Source organism: Rhinoderma darwinii, chromosome 13 (assembly GCF_050947455.1).
Source record: "Rhinoderma darwinii isolate aRhiDar2 chromosome 13, aRhiDar2.hap1, whole genome shotgun sequence".
Taxonomy (NCBI): Eukaryota; Metazoa; Chordata; class Amphibia; order Anura; family Rhinodermatidae; genus Rhinoderma; species Rhinoderma darwinii.
In genome coordinates, this window is record NC_134699.1 from 40100278 (window position 1) to 40112476 (window position 12199).

Genomic DNA, 12199 nt, shown 5'->3' on the forward strand with positions numbered 1-12199 from the left:
TCTTTTATTTAACAAATAATTAAATTTACACATGAAACACAACTTAGTGGAAAAAAGATATTGAGAGCTGCAAAGGAAACATAACACTTTCTTCAGGCAAGCATTGTATCTCATTCTGCCACGTTAATGATCAGGTTGTCTTTTAATAGGGGCCTTAGGGTCCAAAGAACACAATTCACACTGACGACTATAATGGCTGATCTGCCCTCCATTCAGGGTTTTTTCTGTTGATATAATAATGTGTTACAATGACTAATTATTATACATTTTTCACAAAATTCACATTGTAGTTTTTTAGCAGATAACAAATTGTAAGCAGTAAATTTACGCAGGGGAGGTAACGCTGAGGTTTCACTGGGGGCGGCGTCAGTGTTGGCTATATGACGCCGTCCTATTAGCATCATACAGCTTCTCCTCTTCCCTGCACAGCGTGATCTCAGCTTTTATCGTGAGATCACGCTGTTATGGAAGGGGAGAAGCTGTATGACGCTGATAGTACAGCCTCATACAGGCAACACAGACACCGCCCCAGTGAAACCTCAGTGCTACTGCCCCTGTGGCTAGTATAGAAGCGTTGGCAAAGCTCTGGCCGGGGATTCCGCTTCTAGAGGAAGCCCCAGTGCCGCTATCTACCGGGAGGGGGGGTGTGTTGCTATCTACAGGGTGTGTGTGTGGTGCTATCTACAGGGGGGTATAGCGCCATCTACAGGGTGTGTGTGTGGCGCTATCTACAGGGTGGTGGTGTGGTACTATCTACATGGGTACTGAAGCACAATCTACAGGGGACACAGTGGTGCTATCTACATGTGCTCTGTGTGTGGCACTATCTACATGGGCACTGTGACACTATCTATGTGGGCACTAGCACGTAATATGTGGGCACTATCTAAAGTGGGCACTGTAACACTATGTGTGCACTATGGCACTATCTATGTGGGCACTGCCACTATCTATATGGGCACTACCTACAGTTAGCATTGTGGCATTATCTGCAGGGGCATTGTGGCACTATCTATATCGGCACTGTGGTGTTTTCAGGGGGTTGGGACAAAAAAAACGTGACGAATAAAATTCATCCGTTCTTTTAACTGCCATGAAAAAAAATTATAGCAAACGGAGACACACTGATGCAAAACGGCAAACGTTGATCCGTTTTTAACAGCCAATTTTTCTCACTGTCAAGTGACTATAGCCTTATTGCCTTCTTCACTCTCCCCTCACAGCAATCCAGGCTGACAGAGAGAGAAGGAGACTAAGGGTATGTTCACACGGCGGGGGTCCGTAACGGCTGAAATTACGGGGATGTTTCAGCCTGAAAACATCCCCGTAATTTCAGCCGTACCGGCATGTGCAGGCGCTTGAACGCCGCGTCAATTACGGCCGTAATTCGCGCTGCTATTCATTGGAGTCAATGAATAGCGGCTCCAATTACGGCCAAAGAAGTGACAGGTCACTTCTTCTACGCGGGCGTCTATTTACGCGCCGTCATTTGACAGCGGCGCGTAAATATACGCCTCGTGTGAACAGACAAACGTCTGCCCATTGCTTTCAATGGGCAGATGTTTGTCAGCGCTATTGAGGCGCTATTTTCGGGCGTAATTCGGGGCAAAAACGCCCGATTTACGTCCGTAAATAGGCCGTGTGAACATACCCTAATTGTTAAAGAGCTGCAACAGTGTATATAGGTGGCCGTCTTTTCTTCAGTGTGCAGAAAGACAACAGCCTCTTCCATACAGCCTGCAAAAAAAGGTCTAAAGCCATAATAATGTGGAGTCATACTTTATTATTAAATTAAGTTGTGGCCCCATGACAATAAACTAATTTAGGCTTCGTTCACATCTGCGTTGTGGCATCCATTCTAGCGGATCCGTTGAAATAAAAAAAACAGACAGACTGACTGATGCCAGACTGAATGCAACGGAAGGTAAAATATGTTTGTTTTTGACGGATCAGTTTGCCGGATCAGTAAAAAAAAAACTGTCTCTTTTCTTTCCGTTTGTGTCAGTTTATCATCAATTATACTTTGTTTTAAACTGATCCGTTTTTATCTTTGCATCTTTCTTGCTTTCACTTTTAGTCTGCGCATGTGCAGAAAAAAAATGGATCCGTTAAATGTAATGCATAACTGGTACAAACGGACGGTATATCAGTTTGTATCCGTCATCCATTGACTTCAATGTTAAAAAATAACGGAAAGCTCCTTTCCGTCAGGTTTTCGTCATTTTTCGGCCGAAACAATACTGCAAACTACGGTATTTCTTCTGTCAAAAAAAAAACGGAAACCTGATGGAACGGAGCCTAACTGAGCACAACTGATGCAAAAATAAAACCCATTGAAATCAAAGTTTTTTTTTTTACGTAAACGTTAAATTCTGTTCCTGTGGTCCTCTGACGGATACACTAGAACGGAAGCCACGACGCAGATGTGAACGCAGCAAGTACAGCAAGAGAATGTACAGCAGAATTTGTCAGTCATAGAGGAAAATGTATCAAAACGGGTGCAGGGTGACAACCCCTATCCACGCATAAACGTTATAGAGGGGGCTCCCGCTCTGGCAAATCCAGTGTGTTTATGCATTACATGGACGCCATTTGTTGGAACTGCTGCCATGTAATGCTACATTTCTCCTGAAGTGGCTGCCACGGAAGAAATGTGTGCGTAGACGTGGCTTTTCCCGGGGATTACAGCTGATCTCCGAGAGTGAAAGAGCCATGTACTGAATACTTTGTAGATGTGTTGTGTGCGGTCTGTAAAGTGTGATGTATAACGAAGTTATAGCTAATAAAGTAGTATGCAAAAAACGTACAGGTTCATGAGCACTGATGAAAGTGTATCCCTCAGATCCCGTTCACGTAGCTCACCATCACTTGGATATAGTACTGCTAAGTCATTCTGTCTGTATATAGAGAAAAGGAATTAGAAATCCTATACATTTAAGAGTTAATCTTATTTTACCCAGGCCTTCTATTATACTTACCGTAATCGTTTTCCTATTATGTTCTGCAGGTATCGCCTGGCTGAAATTTGTCCTAGGAATTTTCTGTAGGTGTTAGTGAATATAGCATCTACGTGTCTCTCCATCCTATAGGTAAGACATCAAACTGCAGACATTATGCCTATAGAACACAACACAGCTGTAGTGAATGCGTTCCTTGTCAATGGCTCAATTCATTTACCTTTTCTCTGAAAGCCCTCGAACAAATTCCGGTGCCTCATCAAGTGACCAGTCTTGTATGGGGTCTTCCTCCGGAGCTGGTAGATTTACATTTCTGCTGTATTTAGAGGTAGGGTCATAACTGCAGAGCAAACATAAAAGGGTTATTGTTGTACATGTGTACAAAGGTCATTGGTGAAAGAGTGGCCAGTTTAAGGCAAACGTAACTCAAACTGTTTTTTAACCATTTTGATCTACTGAAATGAATTACAGTCCATACAAATATCTGCACCTCTTATACATGTAGAGTACTAGGAGTCCTACAAGCGTGCGCAATGGATGAATTATAATAGCAAGGTCGTATTATCAGCTTCATTGACTTAAAAAATTGCAACTTCTATCGGCATGATAGGGGTTGTTATTTCCTCCCGCCACACAGTGGAGAAGGGGGAGCTCCTAAGATCCTGAAAACCATAATGAGAAGTCTTCATAGTGGAGATAAAAGGACAGATGATGGAGGTCCTAGTTCCTATATTACTAATGCATCAGAGTGCTTGTACTGCCACCTCTCACAACAGGGGTACCTTCACCTATTGCCATGGATAAGCCGCTGCTATATTTTCTATCATTGCTGCACGTTGAGTTCGGGGATATGATGGGTAACTTTCTATAGCTTCACATAATAATATTTGATTGGGCTCCCCTTTCCGCAGTTCAATGCAGATGATGAAAGGAATAGACAGTGGTCAGAAAAGATAGAGGAACCAGGAGAGGACACCATGACCTGTATCAGGGGAATGCACTTAGCTCACAGTGTCATCAAAGACAAGAGTTTTACAAATGCCGTACAATAATCTCAATTTCACCCTTACAGTACGTCATGTATTCTGACGTTGTTGTTATACTGAGGCATTTCACGGGGTAGGGATGTTCTGATATCATTACCCTTTATTTATTTAGCACCATTGTACAAACACATAAGAATGGATATTCACTCACAAAAATAACACTATTATTTATCTACTAATGTGTATGCATATATGGAAAAGTGAGACAAAATGCAATATCAATTTCTTCTAATACTTAAAGGGGTTGTCCGAGCATGGACAACTGATGACCTATCCACATGATAGGTCATCAGTGTATGATCGGTGGGGTGTCCGACACCCGGACCCACTCGGATCAGCTGTTCCGGGTGCCTCCAGGCACCGGTTGTCCATGTCGGAAGCAGATGGCTCTGGTCCAGAATATTCAAGTGAATAGGAGCAGAGCTGCAGTGTCCATCTGCTTCTGGCTCCGAACTCTGCATACACTGCATAACATCCGGCGCCCGAAGGCAACCGGAGCAGCTGATCGGTGCGGGGTCTTGGTGTCGGACCCCCACCGATCATACACTGATGACCTATCCTATCCTAGAAGATGCCTGTCCGTTTTACACGGACAGGTAAGCAATACACTGCAATACAGAAGTATTGCAGTGTATTATAAAAGTGATCAGACGATCACATAGTGAAATCCTCTAGTGGGACTAGTAAAAAAAAGTTTAACAAAGTTAATTTTAAAAAAATAAGTGAAAAAAAATGAAAAACCCACCTTTTCCCCTTACAAAATGCTTTATTATTAAAAAAAACAAAACTTATAAAAGTTACACATATGTGGTATTGCCGCGTCCGTAACGACCCCAACTATAAAGTTATTACATTATTTAACCCGCACGGTGAACGCCGTAAAAAAATAAATAAAAAATTGGTGTTTTCTATGAATAAAAAAGTTAGAGCTCTTTGAATGAGACGATTGAAAAACGCCAAAAAATAGCATGGTCATTAAGGCCTAAAATAGGCTGGTCACTAAGGGGTTAAAGGAGTTGTCCGGTTTCAACAGATAAATGTTATTTTTTGTATAATAAAAAGTTATACAATATTTCAGTATACCTTCTGTATTCATTCCTCATCATCATGATCTCTGCTTGCTATTATTCAATAGGACCCTTCATTGTTTACTTCCTGTGGATAAAAATCTGTCCATATTCACAGTTAGGGAATGTTCACACGACCTATTTCTAGCAATTTTTCGGGCCGTAAACGCTGAACACCTCCAAACATCTGCCCATTGATTTCAATAGGAAAAACAGCTTTCCGTTCCCACTGGGCCTTTTTTATGCGCCGTTTTTAAAAACGGCACGTAAAAAACCGCCATGAAAAAAAAGAAGTGCATGTCACTTCTTGAGCCGTTTTTGGAGCCGTTTTTCATTGTCTCAATAGAAAAACAGCTCCAAAAACGTCCGTAAAAAACGCATCAAAAAAACATTGATGCTTAAAAAACAGCTGAAAATCCGAGGCTGTAATTGCTTGAAAACAGGTCTGTATTTTACAGCCGTTTTTTGTTAAGCGTGTGAACATAGCCTTACAGATTGTGTATCAGAGCTTGCAACGAGCCAAGCATCTGTGTGCAAGCAGAGATCTTGAAAACAGTTAGGAATCATAACAAAAAGTATATTAGATAATTGTAAAGCTTTTCATTGTACACATAACATTTGATACTGGAATACGTCTTCAATATTTTATTATATAGAACATTGTGAATGTTTACTTTAGATACACTCCAGGCAAAATGAAACAATTATTTTCTGTGCTACAGTCACTCCCCAATTTTTACTACTCTGTAATGCCTCATTGAGGCAATAGAAGAATTTTTGCTTATTTTTTGCTTATTCGACCTCAGGCAGGCTGAAGATGATCTTGTCATGCCTTGGCCCCCCATGCACTGGCCATCACCTTCTTACAAGTCTAAGATAATATCAAGACACACCGACGATGCAAGTATTTCAAATTGCATAAGCATGAGTAAGGGGGCAGAGTCTCCTGAAACGTCACGCGAGGTGAGTATGTGTGAGAAGGAGAGCTCAGCGTTCTCAGCTATTAGGGGAAAAACCATATGAAAAAGCATTAAGAAAACAAAGAAAATAATAAAGTGACCTAATAGTGTTTATTTGAAATACTTGCATCTTGAGTATAGTATGTCTTGATGTTATCTTAGCCCTATAAGAAGGTGCATGACCTGGACTTTGTTTTAAAAAGGAGTGGAGTGAGGCTCCTGTTTGCAGGTGTGCTGCATAAGTAAGATCGATTGCTTTAACCACTGAATCCTATACTGGCAAAGGTGGGAGAACCATTGGCAATCTTTGCCTACCTGAGTGCCAAAAAAGAAATGTCCATGTAATCCCAACAGGTTCAGTAAGAAAACAGAAGGTGGCAGTAGTGTGCGTTTTTAAAGAGGCTCTGTCACCACATTATAAGTGGCCTATATTGTACATGATGTGATCGGCGCTGTAATGTAGATTACAACAGTGGTTTTTATTTAGAAAAACTATCATTTTTGACGGAGTTATGACCTATTTTAGCTTTTGGGCGTGTTTTACTTTTTGACCAAGTGGGCGTTGTGGAGAGAAGTGTATGACGCTGACCAATCAGTGACCAATCAGCGTCATACACTTCTCCCCATTCATTTACACAGCACATAGTGGTGGTAATGTCTATTCATTGTCAGGATGGTAGTATTAATGGTAGTATATCAGGGAGCTGTTGATAATGTCACGGACCAGATTCTTCATACAGCTTTATAGCCTATAAAGTTACCAGCCATTGTTTTTCTTTTAACCAGTTGAAAAACAAGGGTTGTGGATAGTAAAGCTCAGTAGTGACTTCAGTGACACCACAAAACTTATTTAATTTTTTACCCTGTGAGTGGTTTGGGCTAAATTAATTGTGAATTAAACGGGTTGTTCAGGCAGGGGGCGGTTTTTCATACTGATGACCTATCCACAGAATAGGTCATCAGTATATGATTGGTGGGGTCCGGCACCCGGACCCTGCACAGATCAGCTGTTCCGGCTGCCTCCGGCACTGAAAGTTGTGCAGTGGTCAGTGCCGAGAGCAGATGGCACCATACAATGTATAGCGACCGTGCTGAATTACTGCAGCTCTGCTCCTATTCAATAGAATAGGAACAGAGCTGCAGTGTTGCAGCACGGCCACTACACAGTGGTCGGAGGCGTCTGCTCCCGACCACTGTATAACTTCCGATGCCGGAGACAGACGGAACAGCTGATCGTGCAGAGTCTGGGTGTCGGACCCCACTATCATATACTCATCAGGGCCAGCCTTAGATGTGTGCGACCTGTGCAAGTGCATAGGACGCTGCATCCTCCCAGCATGTAGATGGCGCCACTGAGCTCTGCTTCTGCTCTTACACACACGGAGTAAACAAGAGAAGAGGCAGACGAGAGTAGGAAGCTCCACCCACAGCCCGCTCCTGCAAGAAATCTGTGAGACTGTCAGCAAGGAGAGATGGTAAGTGCCTATGTGTGTGTATATAAGTCTGTGTTTGTATGTGTATATGTTCCAGTGTGTGTGTGTGTGTGTGTGTGTGTGTGTGTGTGTGTGTGTGTGTGTGTGTGTGTGTGTGTGTATATGTTTCTGTGTGTCTATATATGTGTCTGCTTGTGTATACAGGTCCTTCTCAATTAATTAGATTATCATCAAAAAGTTAATTTATTTCAGTAATTGAATTCAAAAAGTTAAACTCATATTATATAGATTCATTGCACACAGAGTGATCTATTTACAGCATTTTTTTATTTTAATGTTGAAGATTATGGTTAACAGTTAATGAAAACCCAAAATGTAGTCTCCCAGAAAATTAAAATATTGGGTAAAAGCTCAATCACACTCTAATCAGCTAATCAACACAAAACACCTGAAAAGGTTTCCTAAGCCTTTAAATGGTCCTACAGTCTGGCTCAGTAGGCTACACAATCATGGGGAAGACTGCTGACTTGACAGTTGTCCAGAATATAGTCATTGACACCCTCCACAAGGAGGGTTAGCCACAATAGGACATTGCTAAAGAAGCTGCGCTCTGTGGAGTGCTGTATCCAAGCATATTAATGGAAAGTTGAGAGGAAGGAAAAAGTGTGGTAGAAAAAGGTGCACAAGCAACAGGGATAACCACAGCGATGAAAGGATTGTCAAGAAAAGGCCATTCAAGAATCTGGGGGAGATTCACAAGGAGTGGACTGCGGCTGGAGTCAGTGCTTCAAGAGCCACCTGTAATGGCAGGAAGGAGGTGAAGGGAAAGTGAGCCCTAATCTACCCACCGCCCTGTCCCTGCCTACTTGCAACGACCCGCCCTAGGCGACGGGGTACAACTGGGCGGCGGTCCCTACGCTGTCTAAGTGCACGGGAGAACAAACAGGGAACACGCAAGGGAAGGGGCAGTAGCCCACGGAACGCCACGAGGAAACGGAGCGGTGAATGAGTTGTCAGGACCAGGATGAAGTGGAGTATACCCAAGTGAGCACGGAGGAGGAAGCAAGCCGGAGGCAAAGCAAAGCGGGTTAAGCAGAACAGCAGCAAGGCAGAAGCACGGCAGAAGCAGGCTGGAGCAAGCAGCAGTGGGGCCAGGAATCCAAAAGAATTACAAGCACTGAGGAGGAGAACACAGCAGGTAATAAAGGACAGGGGGCGGAGCTAACTCCGACTGACCAGGCCGCGATAGGCTCTCCCACTCCTGAGCCTGCCACCCTGGTTGGTGGGAGATGGTGTCAGTCGAACAGGTCTGGCCTCAGGTGTGGATTGATTAATCCCAGGAGTATACCTAGATGTAGTACCTGGCAGATCCCTAACACCACCACACACAGACGTATCCAGGACATGGGCTAGAACTATCGTATTCCTTGTGTCAAGCCGCTCATGACCCAGAGATAACGTCAGAAGCGTCTTACCTGGGCTAATGAGAAAAATTACTGGTCTGTTGCTCGTTGGTCCAAAGTCCTGTTTTCAGATGAAAGTAAATTTTGCATTTTGCATTTCATTTGGAAATCAAGGTCCCAGAGTCTGGAGGAAGAGTGGAGAGGCATCAATCCCAGTTTTATTGCGGTCCAGTGATGGTTTGGGGGCCATGTCATCTACTGGTGTTATATCAAGTCCAGAGTCAGTGCAGCCGTTCACCAGGAAATTTTCGAGCACTTCATGCTTCCCTCTGCTAACAAGCTTTATGGAGATGCTGATTTCATTTTCCAGCAGGACTTGGCACTTGCCCACACTGCCAAAAGTACCAATACCTGGTTTAATAACCGCAGTATAACTGTGCTTGCTTGGCCAGCAAACTCCCCTGACCTAAACCCAATAGAGAATCTATAGGGTATTGTCAAGAAGAAGATGAGACACCAGACCCAACAATGCAGACGAGCTGAAGGCCGCTATCAAAGCAACCTGGGCTTCCATAACACCTCAGCAGGGCCACAGGCTGATCACCTCCATGCCACGCCGCATTGATAACACCTCAGCAGTGCCACAGGCTGATCGCCTCCATGCCACGCCGCATTTATAACACCTCAGCAGTGCCACAGGCTGATCGCCTCCATGCCACGCCGCATTGATAACACCTCAGCAGTGCCACAGGCTGATCCCCTCCATGCCACGCCGCATTGATAACACCTCAGCAGTGCCACAGGCTGATCGCCTCCATGCCACGCCGCATTGATAACACCTCAGCAGTGCCACAGGCTGATCTCCTCCATGCCACGCCGCATTGATAACACCTCAGCAGTGCCACAGGCTGATCTCCTCCATGCCACGCCGCATTGGTGAAGTAATTTATGCAAAATGAGCCCCGAACAAGTATTGAGGGCATATACTGTACATACTTTTCAGTAGGACAACATTTCGGTTTTAAAAATCATTTTTGAAATTGGGCTTATATAATATTCTAATTTTCTGAGAGACTAAATTTTGTTTTTTCATTAACTGGTACCATAATTATCAACATTAAAAGAAAAAAGTGCTGGAAATAGATCACTCTGTGTGTAATGAATCTATATAATATATGGGTTTCACTTGTTGAATTGAATTACTGAAATAAATTAACTTTTTGACGATATTCTAATTAATTGAGAAGGACCAGTATATGTCCCTTTGTAAGTCAGTGTTCAGTATTAAAGCCCCTTATATACTATGCTGCCCCCTACATACTATGCTGCTACACAACATTTTCATATATGGTGATCTATAAAACTTTAACCCTTTCACGCCGCAGCCCTTTTTCAGATTTTCATTTTCGTTTTTCCCTCCCCACCTTCCAAAGGCCATAACGCCTTTATTTTTCCGTCGATATAGTACTATGAGGGCTTGATTTTTGCGGGACAAGTTGACGTTTTTCGTAGCACCATTTATTTTGCCGTATAATGTACTACGAAACGGGAAAAAAATTATTTGTGGGGTAGAAAATGAAAAAAACAGTGATTCCGCCATGGTTTTTTGCGCGCCATTTTTACGGAATTCACTGTACAATTAAAACAACATATTCATTTTATTCTATGGGTCAATACGATTACGCCAATACCAAATATGTGTAGGTTTTTCTATGTTTTACTACTTTTACAAGTAAAAACCTAAGTGTAAAAAAGAAAATTTATTTTGTTTCGCCAAATTCCGAGAGCCGTAACTTCTTTATTTTTTAGTCGATTAAGTGGTATGAGGGCTTATTTTTTGCGGGATAAGCTGTAGTTTTTAATAATACCATTTTTGTGTAAATGTGACGGTTTGATCACTTTTTATTAAATTTTTTGTGGGAGATTAGGTGACCAAAAATTAGAGATTCTGGCGTTTACAATTTTTTTTTTTTTACGGCGTTCACCGTGCGGGTTAAATAATGATATATTGTGATAGTTCAGACTTTTACGGACGCTGCGATACCAATTATGTTTATTTATTTAATTTTTTACTATGCTCTAGGGGGGAAATGGGAAAAGGGGGGTTTTTTGAACTTTTAATATATTTATTTTTTTTACACAAAAAAAACAACTTTATTTAACTAATTTTTACAGTTTTTATTAGTCCCCCTAGGGGAATTCAACCAGCGATCGTTAGATCGCTTGCACGATATACTGCAATACTAATGTATTGCAGTATATCGTGATTCTGACAGTCTCCTATGAAGCCCTGCCGGAGGCAGAGCTTCATAGGAGTACCAAGATGGCGGACCTGGGGAACTTCGTCAGACCCCCAGGCACCCGTGTGAACCAACGGCTCCCCCCGATCTCGCCGCGGGGGAGCCGTTGAGACGTTACAGGGGGTCGCCCCCCTGTTTTTAGTAATTTAAATGCCGCGATCTCTATTGAACGCGGCATTTACCGGGTTAAACAAGCGGGATCGCGCTAAAGCGCGATCCCGCTCGTAACCCGGAAGTGTCGGCTGTAACACACAGCCGACACACTCGCTCTATGGAGCGGACTCAGCCCGTGAGTCCGCTCCATATTCCCCCACCTGGCGTGCGCCGTGGCAATTAATTCATGTAAATAATATTTTTCTAAAGTGTATCTCCAGTTTGTGTGTTTTTATGTTTATACGTGTGTGTTTATATGTGCCTGTTCGGGTATGGTTATTATAGTGCGTTATCTTTGATGTTACATAATCAATTACGCTATTGATTCCACCAAAACGACAGAACCCTTGCACAACGGAGACAAACGGTAACCATTGGCACTGGATCCATCACCATTGAAATCAATTTTGATGGAAACGGAAACAGGGCTCCGTTCCCAAAGAACGGAGCCCTAGCGCAGATGTGAACGAAGCCTTATCTGTACTCAGAGAGTTATTACTGTGTGTTATCTGTGGTGTTACATAGGACTGCAGGTAACATCTACTACATTATCTGTACTCAGAGAGTTATCACTGTATTATCTGTGGTGTTACATAGGACTGCAGGTAACATCTACTATATTATCTTTACTCAGAGAGTTATCACTATGTTATCACTATGTTATCGCTATGTTATCTGTGGTGTGACATAGGACTGCAAGTAACATCTACTACATTATCTGTACTCCGAGAGTTATCACAGTTATCTGTGGAGTTACATAGGACTGCAGGTAACATCTACTATATTATCTTTACTCATAGAGTTATCACTGTGTTATCTGTGGTGTGACATAGGATTGCAGGTAACATCTACTACATTATCTGCACTGTGTATATATGTGC

At 42.7% G+C, this 12199-nt stretch overlaps 1 protein-coding gene across 1 annotated transcript in view; it reads right to left on the reverse strand.

Annotated features, from left to right (window-relative positions):
- Window positions 1-12199, reverse strand: part of GHRH (growth hormone releasing hormone) — a 23408-nt gene continuing 11209 nt past the window's right edge. Inside the window, exons 3-6 of the mRNA XM_075845378.1 lie at window positions 3178-3297; window positions 2979-3083; window positions 2808-2897; window positions 1-224 (exon numbers count right to left, since the gene is read on the reverse strand). Of these exons, the coding sequence (XP_075701493.1) occupies window positions 188-224; window positions 2808-2897; window positions 2979-3083; window positions 3178-3297 (352 nt within the window). The 3' untranslated portion in view covers window positions 1-187. The remainder of the gene's footprint in view (window positions 225-2807; window positions 2898-2978; window positions 3084-3177; window positions 3298-12199) is intronic.